Source organism: Heterodontus francisci, chromosome 16, assembly GCF_036365525.1.
Source record: "Heterodontus francisci isolate sHetFra1 chromosome 16, sHetFra1.hap1, whole genome shotgun sequence".
NCBI lineage: Eukaryota > Metazoa > Chordata > Chondrichthyes > Heterodontiformes > Heterodontidae > Heterodontus > Heterodontus francisci.
Genome location: NC_090386.1, coordinates 86,566,276 through 86,593,050, shown reverse-complemented (window position 1 = coordinate 86,593,050; position 26,775 = coordinate 86,566,276). Strand labels below are relative to the sequence as shown.

The 26,775-nt window shown below is 42.4% G+C and overlaps 1 protein-coding gene across 3 annotated transcripts in view; it reads right to left on the bottom strand.

Moving 5' to 3' along the window:
* Positions 1–789: 789 nt before the first annotated feature.
* Positions 790–26,775, bottom strand: part of ocstamp (osteoclast stimulatory transmembrane protein) — a 38,987-nt gene continuing 13,001 nt past the window's right edge. For all 3 annotated transcript variants that reach the window (XM_068048536.1, XM_068048537.1, XM_068048535.1), the window contains 2 exons: positions 17,931–18,993; positions 790–4,144 (listed from right to left, as the gene is read on the bottom strand). In XM_068048536.1, coding sequence (XP_067904637.1) covers positions 3,758–4,144; positions 17,931–18,993 — 1,450 coding nt within the window. In that variant the 3' untranslated portion in view covers positions 790–3,757. The remainder of the gene's footprint in view (positions 4,145–17,930; positions 18,994–26,775) is intronic.

The following is a 26,775-nucleotide window of genomic DNA, read 5'->3' as shown; positions in this document are numbered from 1 at the left end:
TGCCCCTAGTATAGGTAGGTGGTAGGGGAATATAGGAACAGGTGAGGATGTGGTAGGAATATGGGATTAGTGTAGGATTAGTATAAATGGGTGGTTAATGGTCGGCATAGACTCGGCGGGCTGAAGGGCCTGTTTCAGTGCTGTATCTCTAAATCAAATCAAAAATCAAAGCTGTTTTTCGCTGCTGCCACCCTGAGTAAAGTGGCAGCTGAGGTGGGAGTGGGTCGGGAAGGGCCCCCCGAGCCTCCCGTTCTATTTTATGCCACCCCCTACCCCCCATCACCATCCTGCTCTTTGGGGGTGGGGCGGGGGCATAAAATTCTGGCCCTCATCTAACAAAAATCTATTAATCTTAACCTTAAACATTTCAAATGATCCAGCACTCACAGCCTTCTTGGGGGGAGAGTTTCAGATTTCTGCTCTCCATTGTGTGGAAAAAATGCTTGCTGTTTTTAATGCCAACTGGCAAAGCTCTAATTTTAATTTTATGTCCTCTTGTTCAGGATTCCCCACAGAGGAAATAGTTTTTCTGTATCTACCCTATTAAAACTCTTTATCATTTTAAACACCTCAACCTTCTGAACTCAAGGGACTCTCATGCCTCGTGCAAATACATCTTTCCACAGGTAAAATTATGTGCTTTATGAAGTAAAATGTGACCTTGTGCACAATTTCACTTGGGATAGCATATTTCAGAGTAAGAAACACACTTGGAATAATAGATTATCAATGTAGGCTCTGGGTCTCTCCAACTGACTGTTAAATAACACTTCACAGCCTATGTCCCAGGTTACATCTACACATCAGGTTTATTAGGAAGTAACGTTAAACAAAAGAAACTGCAAACAGTAGATTACACTAGAATACAGAACTTAACTTGCCACCCCTGTTTCAAAATAATAAGCTGTTTAAAATTCCTAGCTGTTCTTTCCAATATCACAATTTCATTTTGGGTCAATTGTCTGTCATTCACAGTTTATATTTGGAATTAGAATAATCACCAAGTGTTTTACTAGCCTCAACTTGTTAGTTGCCTGATAAAGAAAGGATTGTGCGAAGAAAGCTTCAAGAATTATGGCTGTGTTTGCGTTAGCATCCTAATTGAGCTGTGTAACTGCCTGACAGGCTTTCCTCATATATTAGATTAGAGATACAGCACTGAAACAGGCCCTTCGGCCCACCGAGTCTGTGCCGAACATCAACCACCCATTTATACTAATCCTACACTAATCCCATATTCCTACCAAACATCCCCACCTGTCCCTATATTTCCCTACCACCTACCTATACTAGTGACAATTTATAATGGCCAATTTACCTATCAACCTGCAAGTCTTTTTTTGGCTTGTGGGAGGAAACCGGAGCACCTGGAGAAAACCCACGCGGTCACAGGGAGAACTTGCAAACTCCACACAGGCAGTACCCAGAATCGAACCCGGGTCCCTGGAGCTGTGAGGCTGCAGTGCTAACCACTGCGCCACTGTGCCGCCCATATAATGTTCATGAAACAAAGTAATTCTTGTTTTAAATAATTCATTCTCAGTATGTGGGCATCACTGGCAAGACTGGCATTTATTGACCATTCCTGATTCTATGTGAACCATCTTCTTGATGGCAATTTGATATACCTGAGATCAATGCTTGGCTAATTCAGAGGGCACTGAAGAGTTAACCACCTTGATGTAGAGTCATATATAGACCAGACCAGGTAAGGACATAAGAACAATAAGGAATAGGAGCAGAATTAGGCCATGTGGCTCCTCGAGTCTGCTTCGCCATTCAATAAGATCATGGCTGATCTTCAACCTCAACACTTTCCCACCCTATTCCCATATCCGTTGATTCTGTTAGTGTCCAAAAGGAGAGCAAGTTTCCTTCTCTAAAGGACATTGGTGAACCAGTTGGGTTTTTATGCCAATCTAACAGCATCATGGTCACTGTTACTGGTGACAGCTTTTTATTTCCATATTTTTAAAACCGAATTCAAATGCTTAAACTGCCTTGGAGGGATTTACATGCACTTCCTCTGGATTATTAGTCCAGACCTCTGGATTACTAGTCTAGTAACATGACCACTACATCACCATTTCCATTTTATAGGAAGAGTCATAATGATCTCACTGGTGGCAGGCAGTCCCTAATATTTACAGGACACAGTCAAGGAATTCCTGATGGACAGTGGCAAATGCGATCGGCGAATGTAATCTAATAATAACCCAGTGATCAATTTCTAAAACATTTCATTTGTTTGTCATTTCACATATAATACTCATTAAATAGTTCATCCAGACAATGATGGCATGCCATTGGCATTATACAGACAACACTCATGCAGGCTCCTTTCAGCAAGCGGTAATCAAATTAAAATGGTTTTCTACAACAAGTCCTGAACTACTTATCAATTAAAAAAGTAGGGCTTCTTGTGATATTAAACAGTGTAGAACTTCAATCTTTCACATTGAATATGAATATGACAGAACGTTGCCTAATTTTCTCTATCAGTCAGCTATGGTTTTCTGTTGTTACTTCAGACTTTACATCATCTAAACACAATAGAATTTTCTTTGAACATCCAACACACATGTTAATAACTTTGCACTCCTCAGAAAAATTAATCTGATATCACTGGAGCAATGAATAGTTGATGTGGTTGTTCAGGGTTGAATAATGTAGATTGTGTCTATTCTATTGTTAAATACTGGAGAATTCTCTCAGTTGCCTTCAGGAATCAGTGGAGAGATATCACAACTTTTCTTGGAAATTTTAGCAGTTATGATTTGTCTTACTCAGGAGATTAAATAAATTGGGAAGGTCAAAGCGAGTGAGCATTATCAATGGCTCCATGGATTCTTGGTATCTGTTTTCTTATAAGAGCAGGGCAGAGTGACTCCTCTGATTGGGTGTGGGGTTCTTATTGACTCTCATGGAAAGGGGGCCCATAATTTGGCACTATGAAACCATTCATGAGGTGTTCTGGAATTCTCCTGATTTCCCAAATGTTCGGTGCAGCCCAGAATGGCCATCAGTGAATGATGTCGAATGCAGATGTTACTTTATGTACAGGTTGAACCTAATTTTTGTTTCTGTGGGTGAAAGATGAGTTTGTAATAAGTTTATTGGCTGTGTTTAGTGGTGCTAGCCGATGTAATTAACAAGATGTTGTAGTTGTATCCCCAGGATGTGAGAGGATAATAATCACCCAAAAGTTTTGCCTGGAATGTGTAATTTGATGCTGCCAACACTACCAAATGAGACTGTACAATGGGTACAACTCTGGGGCTCTTCCATTATAGTTCTGTGGGATGTTCTACAATGAACATTGCTTGAACACAGCACATAACTAACACATCATAAGACTTGGGCTTGTGAATTGCTGAAAATAGAGACATGTTGTCAAAGCTTTTCATCTTGCACTCATCAGGACAATAGGCAAGAATAACCAATGTAAGGGAAAACAACAACTTATATTGCATGAGAAGAGAGTGCTGATTGGTTGGCAAGTGAACTCTGATTGGTCAAGGTGTTGCCATGGAGTATGCACCAGTTTATGGTGACTGACAGTTAACTGCCAAGCTTTGTTTGAAATTTAAACCAGGCAGCTTGACTCTGATTGGTCAAGGCATTGCCCTGAGGAATGAACCAGCCAATGGAGTTGGCTGGCGGAGTGTCAATATTCACTCTGAATTTTTTATTTCATTTCTACTCCTCTGATATTTTAATGCGTATTCCAAAAAGCCAAGCAGTCAGCAGGCCACAGTCACATTTTACAGTGTGTTTTGAAGGTCACATTGCATTGCTCTGACACAGTGAAGATAGCTATCTTGTTTTCAAATTGATGTTCTGAATCTTTCAGCATCTTTTGGTGGAGATAGTTGATCCTTTCATCTTCCCGTTTCTCAAAGAAGGTTGCAGAAATTTTCCTTCTGACACGCAATGCATAGGTTTCCAAAAATACTGTTATAAAGGCAATAGTGTATAGCAGGCAGACGACACAGATGATTTTGATGTTTGGGGGAGATGGATGAAACATGCAACTATCAGATACAAAGGTGAAATTCCAGTGGAAAGCAACTTGCCGTGTTATTAGGTTTTGGGTGGCAGGGATGATCTTAAAAAGCTCAGCCAGTAAGTTCACCATATCCACCTGAAAAAGACCAATAAATGTTTAAAGTCCTGTCATAAATAAGCAAATCAACTATACATAGACTATATAAATTACAAAGAAAAATTTAAGGTCACTTTTATCTCAAGTTACTAGTGATAGCATTCTACAATCAATGCTGGTTATAAACTAGTTATCTTATAGTAGTAGGGAAGAATTCATTCTATTTGGGGTTTGACAATGCCAGTGATTGTAAATCACCATCCATTTTTGTGATTCAGTAGCCTTATTTGATAGATAGCAGTATAATATATTGTCTCCAGTCTGGCTTCCCTGAATGTAAGTGTACAATACTCACTTCAAAAATATCTTTAACTTTGCACTTTTAGATAATAAAAAACTCAGAGCTCCCACGTACACTCAACAGATTCCTGAAAGCTAAATAGTATAGCTGTTGTGATGCTGAGCCATACTGGCTGAAACAGGTGTTAGGGTCCTTAATATATAAATAAAGGGTTTAATGCTTGTTATAGGACCCCTCAGAAAGTTGCCAGCGTTCGCCAGAGCTGGCGGGCAGTCATAAAGGCGGGGCTAAAGTGTGGCGAGTCGAAGAGACTTAGCAGTTGGCAGGAAAAAAGACAAAAGCGCAAGGGGAGAGCCAACTGTGTAACAGCCCCGACAAACAAGTTTTTCTGCAGCACCTGTGGAAGAGCCTGTCACTCTAGAATTGTCCTTTATAGCCACTCCAGGCGCTGCTCCACACACCACTGACCACCTCCAGGCGCTTACCCATTGTCTCTCGAGGTAAGGAGGCCAAAGAAGATAGGACCCCTCAGAAAGTTGATGTTCCGAGTAATGGAGCAGGTGCTGGCTGTGCTCTGCTCAGCTTCTCCTGACCATGAATGTAGCCTAAGGAACTCGCTGCCACAGAGAAGGTGAGTTTTAGTCATTAAAAAAAATTAATGTGGAGCTGGCAGGAGGAAGGGTGATCTTCCCAACCACAGTTAGCACACTCCGCCCACCACTGCCCTCAACCCCCAATCCCACCACTGACACTCAACTGAGTTCGCTGCTGGTGAAGGTAGCGGCCCAAAATATGTGCATGCAGAAGAGAAAGCTGCCTGTGAAGGCGCGACACATGCCACCAGCTTGCCCAGGCTAATTAGCTGAAGCCCAAGGCTCAATTCTGTGCTGGCTTTGGGCTTTGGGCACAGCATGCATTGAATCCACTGCTCGCAAAATTGTGTCTCGAGGAATTTCTACCCCCAAATTCTTTCCTTCTGCATTTTGTCACATCACCTGAACTTTTGATTAAATTATAGTCAATCATCAAGGTAGTATTCTTTAGGCAAGCCAGCTGAACTTATTGATTAGATTACAGCTGGAACTCACTCCCAGATCATCGAATCATAGAATAATACAGCACAGAAGGAGGGCATTGGACTATTGTGCCTGCGCCAGCTCTTAGAAAGAGCTATATAGATATCCAGTGTTCTATAGATAAACCATTTGATCCCTCACATTTCACCCTTTAAGCCATTCCCAGCTATATATTAAGTATCTATATCAAGGAAATTAAAGGTCTGTATATTGGTCTATAAAGGTCTGTGTGTTGCTATTGAGCAGCCTGCTTAGTTCATAGGATAGGAGATAAACAGTGATCAAGGCTTGAATCGAGTCACTCATTTCCTTGAGAAAGGTTACTGGTTTGTAATGATACGCATTAAATTTTTGAAACCAACATTACACTTTTCTATTTCTAAATAAATCCTTGTTTCCATTCAGTTCCGATCTTTAAAAGCTTTGTTATTTGCCAGAAGTTACTCCTCTACTTGTTCATTGACCCTCTTCCATTTTGACATCACAGCAGCATATTGCTTCAGGCAGCTAGTATCTTGGTTATGGTGCCAAGCTGAGAAGGAGTTTACTGAGAGAGGAAGAGAGATTGTAGTGGTGGTTGTAGTCATTTGTAATGATTTAAATATTTTGATATGCAGAGAGAGATAGAATGACAGTGGGAGGAAGACACAAAGAATTAAATAGTGAGACACAAGTAGATGTGCAGTCACAGAAAGAAAATGATTTAGGGGATGAAATTCCCTATCAATTTCCTAATGGGAGATCGACAAAAGTCCCTCAGTACAGTAGCAGAATTGGAATTTCAGGGCCTCTTTTTATATTTGTTCTTGAGTTATACCACAGGAGATATATTATTTCCATGCAGATAAATCTGAAAACCTCAATTAAATTAGAGTCTGTAGCTCAGTCTCAGGAATGTTATTCTATAGGGCCAATCTCCCAAGTTCCTATTTCCTTCAAGTTTCCCAATAAATGCATCTATGCTAGTCACCTCAACTATTCCTTGTGGTAATGAGTTCCACATTTCAACCACTCTCTGGGTAAAGAAGTTTCTCCTGCATTTCTTATAGGATTTATTAGTGACTATCTTATATTAACAGCCTGTAGTTCTGGTCTTGCCCATAAGTGGAAACATTTTCTTTACATCTGCCCTTTCAAACCCTGTCATTAGCTTAAAGACCTCTATCAGGTCACCCCCAGTCTTCCTTTTTCTCGAGAAAATAGCGTCATCCTGTTCAATCTTTTCTGATAGGTATAACCTCTTGATTTGGTGTCATCTTAGTAAATATTTTTTGCACCTTCTCCATAGCCTCTAAATCTTTTTCATAATATAGAACTCTTGCGATACTCCAAATGTGGTCTAACCAATGTTCCATACAACATAACTTCTCTGCTTTTCAATTCTATCCCTCTTGAAATGAACCTCAGTTCCTTGTTTGCTTTTTTTTAATGGCCTTATTAACCTGCATTGCTATCTTTAGTGATTTGTGTATCTGCGTCCCCAGAACCCTTTGTTCCTCTACCCCATTGAAACAATTATATTCTAAGGAATATGTGGCCTCCTTCCTACCAAAATGTTCCACCTCACAATTATCTATATTGAAGTTTATAATTATATTAGTATTTGCTTATCACTTTATTTAATTTGCTTCAAACACTCAGTGTCAGTTCCTATATATCACTTCTCTTTTCAGTTTTTGCCTTGAGGTAGTCTGTGTCTCTGCTCTAATATTCTCCAATGTGGGTCACTCGTGAAACTCTTGGCTCCTAAAAAGGGATTTCCACGACATTGAAAAATCTGCTACTATTGGAACTTCTCCCTACAATGTAAAAAAAATCCTGACAACACAATATGTAATTACACAATACTGCACATCATTAGCTTTACTCATAGGGGTTGTTGCTTTGCAAGAATTTCAAAGAAAATGATACAGCCCATTTTGACATGAATTATTAGGAAAAACCACACGATGTTCTGGCCAATATTTATCCCTCAACTAACATCACTAAAAACATATTATCTGGCCATTAGCACATTGCTGTTTGTGGAAGCTTGCTGTGTGTAAATTGGCTGCCATGGTTCCTACATTACAACAGTGACAGCACTTCAAAAGTACTTCATTGGCTGTAAAACTCTTTGGATGTCTGGAGATCATGAAAGGCACTATATAAATGCAAGATTTTCTTTTCTCTTTATGTATTACATGGAGCTGAAGTTAAATAAAGGGGTGTCATGGTGAAGGGGAGCTAATAGTATCAGGATGCAGCACAACAAGAAACAAGAACAGTAAAATCATCCAGAATTGCAGAGGGCAAGGTACCTTTTCCTGAGCTATAAATTGTACAGTTAAAGCAATCGCTTTAGTTTCACATACATGCCTAACACAGCAGAGGCAGAGAGTCTTTGGAAATAGCTATCTGCCTATCATCTCAATGAGGATATGACAGAGATCTGAGGAACAAAAGGAAATATCATTTACTAATTAAGAATTTGGGGAGTGGCAAGAAGTTGTCTAATCAATACATGTAAACAATGGTAACTGCACTTGTGAACATTTTCTCTGGTCAATGTATCTACCAAGATCATAAATGTTTTCTGTTAGAACTTACAACTTCATTATAATAAACAAACTCAGAAAACTTTCATAAGATTATGTAGTTACGTGTGTCTGATACAGTCTTACACTGTATTTACAGCATGAAAACAGGCCATTTGGCCCAAAAAGTCCATGATAGTATTTATGCTCCATACTTCTTTTATCCTTCTTCATTTAATTCCATCAACTTAACTTTCTAAACCTTTGTCCCTCGCATGTTTACCTAGCTTCCCTTTAAATCCATCTATGCTATTTGCCTGAACTAAAAAGATTTCTCCTGAATTCCCAATTGGATTAATTAGCAACATCTTATATTTGTAGTCCTGGCCTCCCCAGCCAAAGTGGAAACATCTTCTCTACATCTACCCAGCAAGCGATTTCATAATCTTAAACACCTCTATCAGGTTACCCCTTAGTTTTCTCTTTTCTAGAGGAAAGAGTCCCAGGCTGTTTTCACTTTCCGAATAGGTATAACCTCTCAGTTCTGGCATCGCTCTTTTGTGTCTTCGCCAGTGCCTCTATATCTCTTTTATAATATAGAGACCAAAACTGTTCACAGCACACCAAGTGTGGTCTAACCAAGGTTCCATACAAGTTTAACATAACTTCTCTGCTTTTCAATTCGAACCCTGTAGAAATTAGTCCCATTGCTACATTTGTTTTTTTAAATGGTGTCATGAAGACCCCCACCTGCCAAGAATGAGGCATATTAATTTCGTCATATGAACATTAATTTTAAACTATTGCTGGAGTGAAGAAATGACTTGTTTAAAGAGATCACCAGACATTTGGCTGGAGAACATTTGCATGCTAACAGACAGTGCTTGGAGAGACAAAAGAACTGCTCACCGATTCAATTAACAGAGATTGGTCTGGGCAATGGTAATCCACATCTTGTTGGGGTAAGAGACAGCATTACACCCCACCACACAGAGCTTTGAAATCCACAAACTGCAGGAGCGGTTGTTCCCAAATAAGGGGTTAGTCACATGACTAACCTGCTGCCCTACTTGGAGTTTTGAATTGTGCTCACAGGACAGTTTGAAGACAGACTGCAGATTGCAACTGAACATGGAACAAGAGAGCCTCTCTCCTGGCTGGGTCTCTCTCGCTTTCTCACAAACCTCCGGACCCATTGAAGTCGCTTGAACCTCAAGAGAGAAAAGACTTCTACATCGAAATAAGTTAAAGTATGCACTGGATCCCAACGAACAGCAAGATTTACTGGCAACCAAAGAGTCCACAATGAACTCAAAGAACTGTAAATACACCCAATTAGTGCCTCAAACTTTCCCCCTTTATTCCTTCTACTTTTTCTGTCTATATCTGCGTGTGTGTTTGTCACATATGCATGCTAGCTTGGTCGTGTCGCGTATTCATAGTTGTTAACCAGATTAGAGTTTAAGGTTAATAAACTTCCACCTTTCTTGTTTAAATCTAAGAAAATCTGTCTGATTGATTGTTTTACCTTACAATTGGAAAGCGGTGAACAAGGATTCACTGAGGGGGAGCTAAACACAATGTTTTAAAAATTGAACCCTGTTACGGTCAAACCAGACAAAGGCTGAGAGGGAACCCCTAGACCCCTTTCTCACCTGGTCATAACAGAAATTTGGGAGCTAGCGTCCGGGGTTGACCCACAGACAAGTGAGGAATTGGAAGTGGGAAGCCAAATTTGATCCCAATCAAAAGAGAAAAGATTTCAATACAGGTTTTCTTGTGGTTGTGTGTACTAGAATACGAACATGTTTATGACTGAAGCAAGTAGCTCCCCAAGCCAGGGTGAAGTAACTTGGGATAAGTTAAAAGCACTGTCTATGGGGGAGTTGAGGAAAATGGCGGAGCAGTGGGATCGCTGTCTGTGCCAAGGCTAGAAAGTCTGAACTCTGAAGACTAGTGGCTAATCATTTTTCCCTTGAATCTGAAGAAGCAGAAGCAGGGTTAGAAGTCGACTCCAACAGGATATTGCCAGCAAAGATACAATTGGAACAGAGGAAACTTGAATTTGAAGAAATAAAAAGGAAAAGAGAGAGACAGGAGAAGAGAAAGAGCCTTCCAGAAGGAATGCGAAGAGGGAGAGCTGAGGCAGCTTGAGTTAACTCGGGGGCGACAGAGTAACCCCAGTGAAAGCATGGCCAATATGGAGGATCGTAATTCAGGGCTGGGTACAGAATTGATAAAACTTTCCCAACTGATCCCAAAATTCAATGAGGGAGATGTGGAAGCATTTTTCGTGTCTTTTGAAAAACTGGCAAGGCAGTTAAAGTGGCCAGCTGAGGCTTGGACTCTCCTGCTACAAAGCAAGCTAACCAGAAAAGCCCCATGAGGTTTATTCCATGTTGTCAGATGAGAGTTCATCCAGTTCTGAACTGACAAAAATTGCTATCCTCGGGGCATATGAGTTAGAACCGGAAGCCTATTGCCAAAAGTTTAGAACCCTCAAGAAGCAAGATGATCAAATTTACCTGGAGTTTGAGAGAAATAAGAAGCTGGCTTTTGACCAGTGATTGAGGGCTCTTAAAGTACAGCTCAACTATGAAAATCTCAGAGAAGTAATTTTGTTAAAGGAATTTAAAAACTCTCTCCCACTCTCCATAAAGACACATGTAGAGGAATAGAAGGTTCATAGAGCCCGGCAGGCAGCAGTTCTGGCCGATGAGTTTACTCTCATTTATAAGTCAGTTTCCCAGGGGAAAACCTTTCCTAATCACCCCCACAAATCCGAAAAGGACAAAGGGTGGGAAGGTGATAGAAGCCTAAGCAGTCCTGGGTGGGAAAGAAAAGCAGGAGACACAAGGGGCCCTCCTCCAGCCAAAAAGGAAGGTGCTGTAAGTAGGAGTGAGACCCAGAGACCTGTGTGCTTCCATTGTAATAAAGCAGGGCATCTAAAAGCTGACTGCTGGAAACTAAAGGGAAAGCCTGTAGTGTTAATCAGGGCACACCTGCTCAGTGAAGGAGAAGGGACCCTGATGGAAAGCACGGCAGAACAAGCTGTGGCTGTAACTGCAGTAAGAGTGAGACACAGGAAGCTTACCGCTGCAAGTGCAGGAACATTTAATAGGATTCCTGAAGGGTTTTGTGTCTGAAGGGAGGGTAACCCCATACCCCTGGAGTGGAGCAAGCAAGCCCATAGTAATTCTCAGGGACACAGGGACCACTAGATTCCTTTTATTGGGAAAACATACGAACATACGAATTAGGAGCAGGAGTAGGCCACTCGGCCCTTTGAACCTGCTCTGACATTCAATAAGTTCATGGCTGAATTGATTACTCCATATTTCCACCTACCCCCAATAACTTTCCACCCCCTTGCTTATCAAGAATCTATCTACCTCTGCCTTAAAAATATTCAAAGACTCTGTTTCCACCACCTTTTGAGGAAGGGAATTCCAAAGACTCATGACCCTCTGAGGGAAAAAAATTCTCCTCATCTCGATCTTAAATGAGCCACCCCTTATTTTTAAATAGTGACCCCTAGTTCTAGATTCTCCCACAAGGGGAAACATTTTTTCCACATCCACCCTGTCAAGACTCCTCAGGATCTTTTATTTTCAATCAAGTTGCCTCTTCTAAATTCCTGCAGATACAAGCCTAGCCTGTCCAATATTTCCTTGTAAGACAGCCCGCCCATTCCAGGTATTAGTCTAGTAAACCTTCTCTGTACCTCCAATGCATATACATCCTTCTTTAAATAAGGAGACCAATACTGTACACAGTACTCCAGATGTGGTCTCACCAATGCCCTGTATAACTGAAGCATAACCTCCCTACTTTTGTATTCAATTTCCCTCACGATAAATGATAACATTTATTTATTTTATTTATTTATTTAGAGATACAGCACTGAAACAGGCCCTTCGGCCCACCGAGTTTGTGCCACCCATTTATACTAATCCGACATTAACCCCATATTCCCTACCACATCCCCACCATTCTCTTACCACCTACCTACACTAGGGGCAATTTATAATGGCCAATTTACCTATCAACCTGCAAGTCTTTGGCTGTGGGAGGAAACTGGAGCACCCGACGGAAACCCATGTGGTCACAGGGAGAACTTGCAAACTCCGCACAGGCAGTACCCAGAATCGAACCTGGGTCGCTGGAGCGGTGAGGCTGCGGTGCTAACCACTGCGCCACTGTGCCGCCCCTGTGTTATGGTTCTTTGAGCTCACTGTAGAGTCCTTGATTGTAGGTAGATCTTGCTTTTTGTTGGAGCCCAGTATTCTTCTTAAACCTTGTTCACTGCAGGAGACTTTTCTTTCTATTAGCTTTCCTAATTACGCGCTGTACCTGCATACTAACCTTTTGCGATTCATGCACTAGGACACCCACATCCCTCTACATCTCAGAGCTCTGCAATCTCTCACCATTTAGATAATATGCTTCTTTTTTATTCTTCCTGCCAAAGTGGACAACTTCACACTTTCCCACATTATACTCCATTTGCCAAGTCTTTGCCCACTCACTTAACCTATCTATATCCCTTTGTAGCCCCCTTATGTCCTCTTCACAAGTTACTTTCCGACCTATCTTTGTTTTCATCAGCAAATTTAGCAACCATACCTTCGGTCCCTCCATCTAAGTCATTTATATAACTTGTAAAAAGTTGAGGCCCCAGCACAGATCCTTGTGACACATCACTTGTTACATCTTGCCAACCAGAAAATGACCCATTTATGCTTGCTTTCTGTTTCCTGTTAGCTCGCCAATCTTTTATCCATGCCAATATGTTATCCCCTACACCATGAGCTTTTATTTTCTGCAATAACCTTTGATGTGGCACCCTATCAAATGCCTTCTTGAAATTTAAGTACAATACATCCACCGGTTCCCCTTTATCCAAAGCACAAGTAGCTCCCTCAAAGAACTCCAATAAATTGGTTAAACATGATTTCCCTTTCACAAATCCATGTTGACTCTGCCTGATTACCTTGAATTTTTCTAAATGCCATGATATACCGTCTTTAATAATAGCTTCTAACATTTTCCCTAAGCCAGATATTAAGCTAACTGGCCTGTAGTTTCCAGCTTTCTGTCTCCCTTCCTTTTTGAATAACATTCGTTATTTTCCAATCTAACGGAACCTTCTCCGAATCTAAGGAATTTTGGAAAATTAAAACTAATGCATCAACTATCTCACTAGCCACTTCCTTTAACATCCTAGGATGAAGTCCATCAGGACCCTGGGACTTGTCAGCCTGCAGCTCCAACAATTTGTTCAGTACCACTTCCCTGGTGATTGTAATTTTCTTGAGTTCCTCTCTCCCTTCCATTTCCTGACTTACTGCTAATACTGGGATGTTACTTGTTTCCTCAATAGTGAGGTCCAATGCAAAATATCTGTTCAGTTCATCTGCCATCTCCTTATTATCCATTATTAAATCCCCAGACATACTTTCTATAGGACCAACGCTCAGTTTGTTAACTCTTTTCTTTTTTAATTATCTATAGAAACTCTTACTATCTGTCTTTATATTTCTAGCTAGCTTTCTCTTGTACTCTAATTTTACCTTCCTTATCAATCTTTTAGTCATTCTTTGCTGTTTTTATATTCTGTCCAATCCTCCGACCTGCCTCCCATCTTTGCGCAATTGTAGGCTTTTTCTTTAAGTTTGATACTATCTTTAACTGTTTAAGTTAACTACAGATGCCCGGTCCCACCCTTGGAATTTTTCTTTCTCATTGAAATGTATCTATTCTTTGTATTCTGAAATATCCCCTTAAATGTCTGCCACTGCATCTCTATTGACCTATCCCTTAACCCGATTTGCCAGTTCACTTTAGCTAGCTCTGCTTTCATGCCCTCATAATTGCTCTTATTTAAGTTTAAAATACTAGTCTTGGACCCACTCTTCTCTCCCTCAAACTGAATGTAAAATTCAATTATATTATGATCATTGCTAACTAGGGGTGCCTTAACTATGAGGTCATTAATTAATCCTATCTCGTTGCACAATACCAGGTCTAGTATAGCCTATTCTCTAGTTGGCTCCAGAATGTACTGTTCCAAGAAATTATCTCAAAAACATTCCAGGTACTCCTCATCTAGGCTACCTCTGCTCGTCTGATTTTTCCAGTCTATATGTAGGTTAAAATCCCCCATAATTATCGCTGTACCTTTCCGACAAGCTGCCTTATTTCTTCCTTTATACCCTGTCCTACAGTGTGGTTAATGTTAGGAGGCTTGTACACCACTGCCACAAGTGACTTCTTGCCTTTATGATTTCTCATCTCTACCCAAACTGCTTCTACATCTTGGTCTCCTGAACTTAGGTCATCCCTCTCTATTGCGCTAATACTATCATTAATTAACAGAGCTATCCCTCCACCTTTTCCTAGCTTCTTGTCCTTCCTAAATGTCCTGTACCCTTCAATATTCAGGTCCCAATCTGTTGCCATGTCTCTGTAATGGCTATCAGATCATACTTATTTATTTCTATTTGCGCTCTCAGTTCATCTGTTTTGCTTTGAATACTACTTGCATTCTGATAGAGAGCCTTTAGTTTTTCCCTTTTATTATTTTTGTAACCTCTAGCCTTATCTGTTGATTGACTCTTAGATTTGTACGCTCTGTCCTTCCTGTCACAGTCTGTTTATCATTTCCCATATTAATACCTTTCTCTCTTGCCTTGTCTCTACTCCTTGATTTACCATATCTTCCCTAATTTGATCCCTTGCCCTCACTATTCAGTTTAAAACCCTCTCTACTTCCCTAGTTATGCAGCTCGCTGGAACACCTGCCTTAGCATGGTTCAGTTGTAGACCGTCCCAACACTACATCCACCACTTTCCCCAGGACTGGTGCCCGTGCCCCATGAACCGGAACCCACCTCTACCACACCAGTCTTTGAGCCATGCATTAATTTCTCTAATCTTATTTGCCCCTATGCCAATTTGCACATGGCTGAGGTAATAATCCAGAAATTATTACCTTTGAGGTTCTACTTCTTAATTTGGCACCTAGTTCCTCAAACTGACTATGCAGAACCTCTTTCCTTATCTTGCCTTTGTTGTTGGTACCTACATGGACCACGATGACTGGATCCTCCCCCTCCCACTGTAAGTTCCTCTCCAGCCCTGAGCAGATGTCCCAATCCCTGGCACCTGGCGGGCAACACAGCCATCCGGAGTCTCGCTCTTTGCTGCAAAGAACAGTGTCAATCCCCCTAACTATACTAAAAGGCCTGACCTTTACCCCCAGAGAGTGCAGTAAACTCCAGAATGGTGGTGAATGGTATTGGAGGGCAGTGTATGCCTGTACCTTTACACCAGGTGCACTTGGAATGCGACATAGTTTCGGGACCGGTGACTGTAGGTATTGTCCCTAGTTTGCCTGTGGACGGGGTTGACCTGCTCCTAGGTAATGACCTGACGGAGACAAAGGTGGTAGCTTCCCCAGTAGTGAAAGAGAGACTGCAGGAGGTCAGAGAGACAGGGCAGTGGCAGGAGACGGTCCACTGCAATTTCCCTGAAAGTGTAATGAATCAGGCCATGATCAAAGCAGCTCCCCCAGAGGAGACTGAATTGGCACTGCAGGCAGATGACCATGAGGTCTGTCTGTCTGAGACTTTTTTTGAAAAGTTAGAAGAATCAGGGAATGAGTTACATGGATCTTCCCTCGCTGAGGCTCAGCGAGCTGACTCAATATTGAGAGAGTTAGCACAGGCTGCCCAGTCTGAAATTGAAGCAGATGGAGTCCCTGATTGCTACTATTTAAAGAATGAGGTACTGATGAGGAAGTGGAGTTCCTCTCACAGACCTGAGAGCACGGAGTGGACAGTGGTTCACCAGTTAGTGGTGTCGCAGAGGTAAGGGAGAGATATATTAAGAATGGCCCATGAGATTACAGTGGCTGTACATGTCGGTATGTGAAAAACCAAAGCCCACATAAGACTGCAGTTTGACTGGCCAAAACTCCACAAAGATGTGGTGGAGTACTGTAGGAGTTGCCACAGGTGCTGGGTTGAGGGGAAACCCAAACCTACAATGAAAACTGCACCCCTAAGTCCTGTATCGGTGTTTGGAGGACCCTCCAGCAGAGGGCTGGTGAACTGTAAGGGACCCCTGCCAAGAACAAAAGGGGACAGGCAGACACAAGGCTGGCAAAAGTTAGAAAGGAAAGGGGAAAAAGGGACAAAGGGGACAGGTTAAAGGAAGTCCAGGACGAATCCGGATAAAACCCTTTACTGTCCAGTCAGCCAATCTGAAATGTTTCAAAAGTTAGACTTCACACCCTCCTACATAAATGCAGACACTAGAAGCACCCGACCAGAGTTGCTAACAGCATTTACAGGAACCTGCTGAGACAAAGAAAGTCCTCAAGAGGGCAGGGAAACTGTGAGGGTGATGCCTCACCTAGTTGAAGTACCGCAGGGGAATGCAGCACAATCTGAACAAATACCTGCAAGCAGTAGTGTCCCAGAAGACAAAGGGAAGATTAGCAAGGAATAAACCCACACAGTCAAGAAAAAAGGGAACCAACCATCCCCGAAGGTGAAAAGCCCTTGCATGACTCATCAAAGCACTGATAGAGAGTTCGGAGTAGAACTGCCCATTGCCGACGCCCATGAGCAGAACTCCCACTTAGGGGTAATTAAATCTAACCCTTTCCCTGCAGACTTCAACAAGAACAAAGACACCCTAGGCAGTCATGGAAATGTGCAAACTGAAAAACCTCTCCAAAAACCTCATGTTTATTGGGATATCAAAAACGGCAGTTCAAAGCAGCACTGCTCCCAAGAAAAGACAGGCTGTAACAACTGTTAGGATTTCTGAATGAATGAGAGAGATGCATTTGTATTTTCCTGTACCTATCTTCTCCCTAGTCCCTTTTAATGAAGTGCTCTTTTAAAAAAAAAAATTGCATTTCATTCCGTTGGGTGTTGAGATGTCATGCAGACCCCCACCAGCCAAGAATGAGGCATATTAATTTTGTCATATGAACATTAATTTTAAACTATTGCTGGAGTGAAGAAATGACTTGTTTAAAGAGATCACCAGACATTTAGCTGGAGAACATTTTCATACTAAGAGACAGTGCTTGGAGAGACAAAAGAACTGCTCACTGATTCAATTAACAGAGATTGGTCTGGGCAATGTTGATCCACATCTTGTTGGTGTAAGAGACAGAACTACATCCCCCCACTGAGAACTTTGAAATCCACAAACCACAGGAGCAGTTGTTCCCAAATAAACATGACTAACCTGCTGACCAACTTGGAGTTTTGAATTGTGCTCACAGGACAGATTGAAGACAGACTGCAACTGAACCTGGAACAAGACAGCCTCTTTCCTGGCTGGCTCTCTCTTGCTTTCTCACAAACCTTCAGACCCACTGAAGCCACTTAAACCTCAAGAGAGAAAAGACTCCTACATCAAAAACAAGTTAAAGCCTGCCCTGGGCCCCAAGAAACAGCAAGATATACAGGCAACCAAAGACTCCACATTGAACTCAAAGAAATGTAAACAGACCCAGCTATTGCTTCAAACTTTTTCCCTTTATTCTTTCTACTTTTTCTGCCTCTATCTGCATGTGTGTTTATCGTAAATGCGTAGTCATTAACCGGATTAGAGTTTAAGATTAATAAACTTCCATCTTTCTTGTTTAAATCTAAGAAAACCTGTCTAATTGATTTTTTTGCCTTGCAACTGGAAAGCGGTGAACAAGGATTCACAGAGGGGGTGCTAAAATACGGTGTTTTTAAAAATTAAACCCTGTTACGGGTAAACCAGGCAAAGGCTGAGAGGGAACCCCTAGACCCCTTTCTCACCTGGTCGTAACAATGGCTTTACTAAGCTACATGTCAACCAGAGTTTCGCTTTGTCTTTGAGAGAGAAACAGAACCAAAAAAGAAGAAAATCATCATTACTTTGTACGTAAGTTCCACAGTGATAGGTACAGGTGGAATATCAGCAGTCCAACGCAGGATCTGTGACGTGAGGCTGAAGACAATAAAATCTGTTGCTATGACAATTGCAGACAGGGCTAAGTATGCTGTACTGATCACCATTTGCTTCACACATCTGGCTATTTCATCTGAGGACATTTTCAACCCTGTAGATCTGATTAGCTTTTTACTGGCGGTCCGGCATGGTATGGGCTGCCCCTTGCTTGTTTGTACTAGCTGAGCCAGTCTGCTGGTTATATATATGTTGTCAAACTGCAAATTCGTCAGATAGCTCTTCACATACAAAGCTGATGTTATAGTCAGATAGAAGAAAACAAAGCCAGCAAGTACTCTGTTGGTATTCAAAGTGATCTCATTGAGTATGGTCTGAATTGTAAAAAAGTTGCCTTGGATTTCTTTGTTAACAGCTTGTAGATGGGCCTTGATTGATGAGTGATTGATGTCTGAATTAAAACCCCATTCTGCTTTTGAATTTGTGGCAACACGGCTCTCTGAAATTTTGCGTACGACCGTGGTTAAATCTAAATCCAGTACCTCTTTAACCTCCCTTACAATGTTAGTGGAGTTCACAAGACTTTCAGTTGAGGTCAGAGCGATGCACTGAAGCACCTGGAGAATCATCTTGATATTGCCCATAATATTGGGGATTATGTTGATAGCTACAAGCATGAAACATGTGGAAAGGAGCAAATCACGTCCTTGTTTTGTGCCTAACGTAGGGATCACCATAGTAAAAACACAGCGTATGGGATGGACCAGGAAGAGAAGCAGGAACATGGTACCCATGAACATGCAGGTTATTGTACTGCACAAATGTACGCTGTACTTCAGAGATGAAAACATCCAATTGTGGAACAAGACACTGCTGATTGCACATATACTTGAACATAACATAAAGAGGACAAGTAGTTCTTTCCAGCATCCAGGAGTAGGTTTGCAGTAAGCAGCCCACAAGAACTGCATGACTTTCTTCATTTTTTCGGCCAATTTGTTCCCGCAAAGAAAGGTCTTTACATTACAGTATCTGTAGGGGAAAGAAATGAATCTTTAGCCAGCTAAAATTTGAAGGTAATTATGCAGAAACATTTAATATAAATTCATAAAGATCATAAATCATAAGACCACAGTCACTGTAGGCAGTAAATTCAGAATTATACACACACTCTTTCTAAACTCTGCTTCTGTCTCATAACCTATGTAATTTTATGGGGATCCTGAGCATTTTCCCTCATTAAATTCACATCTTGTAATTCAATATAGCTCCCTCAACCAACACTACCAAAAATCAATAATTTGGATATTCATTCAGTTGTTGTTTAAGGGATGATGCTCTGTGCAAAATTGGCGACTGTGTTTGCCTAAACAGTGAACTTCCGAAGTAATCAATTGGTTGTAAAATGATTTGAGTCAGGCTTCGATTGTGAAAGGCCCTTCATAAATGCAAGTTATTTCTTTTGTAAATAATACCTTCTTGTTAATTTTAAACACTTCTTGCTTCACAATTTTTCATTTGTAATTTACAATCATTTACAAGAAAATTAGTTCATCTTTAGGTTTATCCAAAATAACCAGACCAACTGATCATCTCTCCCTTAAAAACGACTTGAAAAATTGGGACTGAGAAAGTTGCTTCTTGCAAGATTGAATAAGAAAGCTAGCACTTTCTCCTTATCACTGATAAGCTATTAAATCTTTAGCACTTTACCCTGAGTTTCTTTTTAGATCCCTTCCCCTTTCTCTGCCTCCCTCCTCATTCCCTTCCTTCTCTCTCTTCCAAGTCTTCCTTTGCAGTGGCACATTCCTCTCTCCTTCACAAGAACTGTTTCTCCCTCTTGCCCTCTCCATGAAGACACATCCTCACTCTGCCTGTTCGCAGAGGTACATTAATTCTTTTTTACCTTCTTATTGCTAGCATTGGCTTTTCAGGAAAGGTATCTTTCACTGCAGACAGAATATGGCCAAAACTATTGCCATAATAGAGCTTCTCAATCTGAGTTTGCAGTAGATTCCTATTGGGGAGTGAAGCAGCAGCATCAGGAAGGAGCCAGGGACAACAATGAGGAATGCATCAAAGAGTGGAGCTTAGGCATTCCCCTAGGATATGGACTTTGACCCACAGGTTATGTGGCAACTCAGTTAATATCTTGGGATGTCCAATCATCACAAGGTTTCCAGTTTTTCAGTAGACATGATATATTGGTATTCTACATGGGTGCAACCAAGGATCAGGACACGGTCAAGCAGGTAGAATGAACTTACTCAATGTTCTTACACATCTGATTGTATAATGGAAGGTGGAGAGCTGATTTTCCTCCCCTACCCCTTGCCTGGGTGCTATTCAGGCAAAGTATATTCAATGTGTATTCTGCCTGATTTGTCCTGAACCCACACTTGGCATTTGTAGGCTCAGGTCATTCATCTAGGCCGAACAGCGCCCAGTTCCTGGCCGGCACTTTGGCAAGGCCTTACAGTGTGGAAGACTGGGAGAGCGTAAAATAGTCAGAAGGCCTCAGCACTGACTTTCTCCCTATAGTCTATGAAAGAAAGGATATTCTTTTTCACATTCAGAGCTTTACTGCCTCCTCCTCTTCAAAGGCCCAATTCTACCAGTGTCACTGGAAATTGGTGCCCTTCTTGCTTTGGGGAGGAAACTGATGAACGGCTGGCTACTCCTCATTCCATCCCATTAGCATGTCTGCATTTTGCTTGCGACAACTTTTAGCTTGAGCAATCCATACCCATTTGGGGGAATTCCCTAAGCATCTTTAAAGGAGTGGAGGCCCAGTGATATGGGTTTGGTAACATTTTGGCTACATATTAGTGAGATCACATTATCACAATTACTGCAGTGATTCAAGGAGAAGAACCATCATTGCCTTCTCATGGTAAATAGGTATGGGCAATGTTACGGCCAGGTGAGAAAGGTGTCTAAGGATCTCTCTCAGCCTTCACCTGGTCTTACTGTAACAGGGTTTAATTTTAAACACACCGTGTTTTTAGCTCCCCCTTGGTGCATCCTTGTTCACTGCTTTCCAATTATAAGGCAACGAAACCAGCACAAACAGGCTTTTGTAGGTTTAAAGAAGAAACGTTGAAATTTATTAAACTTAAACTTAAATTCTAATTTGGTTAATGCCTACGGATACACGACACTCCCACGCTCTCATGCATATGTGATACACACATGCAAATAGAGACAGAAACAAGCAGAAGAAAAATAAAGTGGCAAAGTTTGAGGCAATATCTGAAGAGTTTTTGTTACGGTTCTTCGAACTCACTGCAGAGTCCTTGATTGTAGGTAGATCTTGCTTTTCATTGGGGCCCAGTATTCTTCTTAAATCTTGTTCACTGTAGGAGACTTTTCTCGCTTGGGATTCATGTGTCTTCAGTGGATTCAGAGGCTTGTGAGAAAGAGATGGGAGCAGGCAGACAGGAGAGGCTGTGGTGGACCAGCCAGGAGAGATCTTCTCAGTCCAGGAGCATTTTGCTTTCTTCCCAAACTGTTTGTACAAATTCAAAAAACTCAGGTTTCCCAGCAGGTTAGTCATGTGAGTAGCTGGTTTGACCATGTCCGTTTATGTATTCGGCCATCTTAGCAGTCAGCCTGGAATGGGAGCTCCCCCACTTTCAACGTCTGGTGATCAAAAGTCCATTATGGGTTGAATGTGTCAGGGAATGGTCCTTTGTCCTTTCCAAGCACTGTCTGTTTATATGCAAATATCTTTCCAGCCAAGGGTCCATTGTGGGTTGAATGTGTCAGGGAATGGCTGCTTTGTCCTTCCAAACATTTCCAAAATATGCAAATATCTTTCCAGCCAAGATCTGGCAATTTTTTTAAAGCATGTCCTTTCTTCACTTCAACAACAGTTTGAAATTTAATGTCCATGTGGCGAAATTAATATGCCTCATACTTGGCAGGTGGGGGCCTGCATAACAACAATAAATAAAATCTCGCCAGTGTTGCCCATGTCCTGGGAACAGATTAAACATTCTTTTTGGTCAAAATTGATTCAAATCGCAAGTGAATTAATTAGTGTTGAAAGCCATTTCCTCTTTAAAAGAATGTCCCAGTTAAACCACATCCCCATTAAATAGTGCCAACAGTATAATTTGCAAACTTGACGTCACATTAAACTTCCAGACTCTATCCCACATATGTAACTTTCTAGATGACAGATTGTTTCTGTTCATTTATTAAGTAGCCCAGAAATTATTATTTGCGTTTACATTTTGAGGGTACATTTTATGCTTTTTGACCTCAGTTATACAAGATGGGAAAATGGAAAACCTTCCACCTTTTCTCCTGACCCTCAGCAACTCAAATGTAACATAAATAGGTGAAAAGTAGAGCCTTATCTACTGTGCCCCAGAAATAGGCCTTAATCACAAGGCTTTGTGTACCAACAATGTAGAATGAAAGAAAACACCTTTCACAAATTCAGGCCATCCCAAAGCAAATGAAACACATTTGAAGGGTAGTCAATGTTGTACCATAGGGGTATGCAGCAGCCAATTTGTAGATAGCAAGGTCCCATTAAACAATTGTGAGATAAATGACCAGATCATCAGCTTCTGGCATGATGGTTGAGGGATGTGTTGTCCAGGACACTGGGGGAACTCCTTTGCTCTTCTTCAAATAGAGCTTTTTATGTCCACCTAAGAGGGCAGGCTGGAGCTCAATTTAACATTTCATTTGAAGGGCAACACCTCTGACAATGTGGCACTCCCTTTGTCCTGCACTGAAATGTTACCTTAGAACAGTACAGCATAGAAGGAGGCCATTTGGCCCTTTGAGTCTGTGCATTCTTAACATGTGCAGTTTGTAGAATTTTCCAGCTTGCAATCTGTGCAGGAGCTGAAGTGTAGAAACCTGTGTCCCTTCATAGAATCATAGAATTCTAGAATAGCGCAGAACAAGGCTGTTCATCTCATTGAGTCCATGCCAGCTTTTCTGCCAATGTGAACAGTGTCTCTCTATCTTCTCTGTCTAGACCCCTCAATTTTGAACACCTGTATCAAATCTCCTCTTAACCTTCTCTTCTCTAAGGAGAACAACCTCAGTTTCTGCAATCTATCCGCGTAACTCATGTCCCTCATCCCTGAAACCATTCTCGTACACTTTTTCTGCACCTTCTCTAAAGACTTTACATCTTTCCTAAAGTGATCCTGTGAAGGTTTGAGATTTGTTCTCACTTTTACAAAAACAGTTTTGGGGGAAAACGCCTGGAGTTTGAATTGTCAAATTGTGAACAGTTGCACCTTTGTTCATTGTTAGATTCTCAAGTCTGGAGTGAAACTTAAACCCACGACCTTCTGACTCAGAAGCAACTGAGTGAATGCTGACACTTAATATATCATAATCTCAAGGCATTTGGCACCAATGATGTATCTCAAATCCAACACACTCTGCTCCAACAATATGCCTTAATCACAACCTCAAATAATTGTTCCCTATGTACTAAATCTGCTTAAATATTGGAAATGAAATGGGATTCAGCGAGACCATAAAATAGATGATAGTGAATCAGTAGTCCATTTACAATGTGCCCAATAGTCTTTTCCACAGTAGCTACTTCCTTGGCCAATTTCACCCTACTGTTATTTTGCTAGCCACTGGAGTGTCCTTGATACAAATTGTTATTGATAAATGTCTGTATATGAATTAATTTCTCAGGTTTGCAGGGGAGGAGCAAATTATAGAATTATTAATGCCATGGGCAGCATTAATAGTTAGGATGAGTTTTATTTATTTGTTTTTGCAATGTGAACAAAATTGGCAAGACAGTAGTTATCACTCAGTTGGCTTGCTGGGACGTGGTATCAAATACAAAGGGCAGGATTTTTGGGACCCACCAGGGGTGGGAAAAGAGGCAGCTGGGTGATAAAAATAGCACCGCCAGCTGCCGTGCTGATTTCCTATCGCTGTTCCCACTGCCAGCAATTTTCATCAGGACGAGGGGAAGGCGGCTTCCGGCAACCCACCCAATTCTGCAATGAGGCCAATTAGAGTAGCTAAGGAGCTCTTTGAGAGCATGTTGAGGGCCAGTTTGGGAGTTTGGTGGGGGGCCGCACAGGGTGCATGCTGGGTTGGGGCAGACCAGGGGCATGAGGTGGCAACAGAGCGGGGAGCCAGTCATAGCCGCATGATCAACTTAGTTGGGCCCATAAAAGGGAACACGGCTGAGAGGGGCATTCAACCATTGGCACCCAGGTGCTATCAGGTGTGCACAGGTTGCGTGGAGTGCTCTCTAAGCACTCAGGCAGTACTAGGGGTCATCATCTTCCTGGCATCACAGGGGCATAAGAGAAGGGGATAACGCTTCCAGACATTTGAGACAGTCCCGCTGATCACAAGGAAGGCAATAACTGGCAATGGGAGCGCAACTCTCAGATTTTGGGTCCAGTGGCCACGAGGAGCAACATTCTCAGCAGGGGAGGCGTGAGGAGGGCAGCGGAAAGAGACGAGGGGCAGGAAGGCAACAGCAGCCATACCCTCATCATAGGGTCGACCACCAAAGACGGAGCTCTCTGAACATGTCGGAGAACCAGTGCTGCTGGTGACTGTGCCTATCCAGGCAGATGGTCACTGAGATTTGTGCTCTCGTTTCGGAAGACCTCCCTATGTTCTAAGGCACTACTAGCCATGCCCTGGCAGTAGCTGTCAAAGTCATCACCATGGCCTTGAATTTCTTTGCCTCTGGCTCCTACCGAGGATCAGCTGCGGACCTTAGTGGCATCTCGCAAATGGCTGCAGAGCACTACATCTCGCAGGTCACTGATGCCCTGTTTATGAGAGCTAGCCAGTACAATTCCAGACAGATGGGGCCTCAAAGGCACAAAGTGCAGTGGGCTTTACATCCATTGCTGGATTCCCCCAGATGCAGGGAATCATTGATTGCACTCATGTGACCATCAAGGCAGTGACCGGAGTGACCGGACAGCCAGATTCATCACAGGAAGAGCTTCCACTCCCTCAGTGTTCGACTGGTCTGTGACCACAACATGAGCTTACTGCATATTGTGACGGAAATCACACATGCCAAATGGAAAATATTAATTTCGTCGTATGGAATGTTGCCTGAGACTTTTTACTGGACATTATTACAAATAACTTTTAAAAAGCAGAACAGAACAGCTAAAGATGGCCATGCACAATTTGCATATCAGAAGTCAAAGGCCAGCTGGGAGACAGGTAATTACCCCATCTAGCCAAAACAATAGCGGTGCACTCTGATTCAATTATCTAGAATGGTTTTTGTCAATATTGGTCATCAAAAGCCATCAATACCCATTGACTTTGAAAGAGCCAACCACCACTCGCCACCCCCCCCCCCCAATCAAGTACGTCTGAAGGACTTTGAATTTCAAAAAAACCTTTCAGAATCTTCTGTTTCAGAGCATGGCGTGCTGATAAAACTCAGCCCAGGGATCCTGCCTCCAAGAGCTGCCAGCCAATCACAGGTCTGGCAACTCAGCAGTATCAGCAGCGCCACTGGGAGTGGCAGCCACTGGTGGTACTGTGAGAAGCCTTGGACCCAGGCCCAGCGCTGTAGCCTGGATCCAAGTTAAGTGAGGCAGGGTCACTGCGGCCAGACCGGCAGGCCCCAGTGAGGGTGGGGTGGGGGGGCGTTTAGTCCAGGGGGTGGGAGGTAGACTTTTTCCCGGTGGGGGTCCTCCATGGGCCACAGATTGCTCATGGAGGAGGGCTCCCCTCCAAAGCCAGCAGGGAGGTCGCCTTCTTTTATTGGGTGACCTCCCTGCGTGGCGGAGGCCCCTCACCTGCTGCTGGTTAAATCCTAGCGACAGCAGGAAGAGGCCCTTAAGTGGCCGTTAATAGGCCACTTAAGAGCCTCAATTGGCCTCTGGGCGGGAAGGCCGTCCTTGGCCTTTTCCACCCCAACAAAACTGCGTTGCAAAGGGGAGGCGACAGGCCCTCTGCCCACCTCCCTCCTCGCTTCCCTTCGCAATTCTGTGGGCCCCGCCACCTCTGAACCCGTCTCGGGGAGCACATAAAATTTAGCCCTATGCCTCTATTTATGAAACCCAAGATCCCATTTGCTTTACTAACCACTCTCTCAATATATCCTTCCACCTCTAAAGATCAATGCACATGCACCCCCGAGTCCCCCTGTTTCTGCACACTCTTTAGAACTGTGGCATTAAGTCTATATTGGCGCAACCTATCCCTTCTGCCAAAATGCATCACCTCATAGTTATCTGTATTAAATTCCATTTGCCCCTTGTCTGTCCATTGTGCCAGCCTGTTGCAGGTGGTTTGTATCATCCTCACTGTTTGTAACTCCTCCAAGTTCGGTATCATCAGCACATTTTCAACTTCTACTCTGTATTCCAAGAACCAAGTATTTATATATAGTAAAAAAAAACAGTGGTCCCAGCACTGACCCTTGGGAACACCACTGTCTACCACCCTCCAGTATGAAAAACAACCATTTACCACAAACATAAGAACATACGAATTAAGAGCAGGAGTAGGCCCCTCGGCCCCTCGGCCCCTTGAGCCTACTCCACCATTCAATAATATCATGGCTGATCTGATTGTAACCTCGACTCCACATTCCCGCCGACCTCTGATACCCTTCCACCCCCTTGCTTGTCAAGAATCTATCTACCTCTGCCTTACAAATATTCAAAAACTCTGCTTCCACCGCCTTTTGAGGAAGATAGTTCCAAAGACTGACGACCCTCTCAGAGAAAAAAATTCTCCTCATCTGTCTTAAATGGGCGACCCCTTATTTTTAAATATTAACCCCTAGTTCTAGATTCTCTCACAAGGGGAAACATGCTT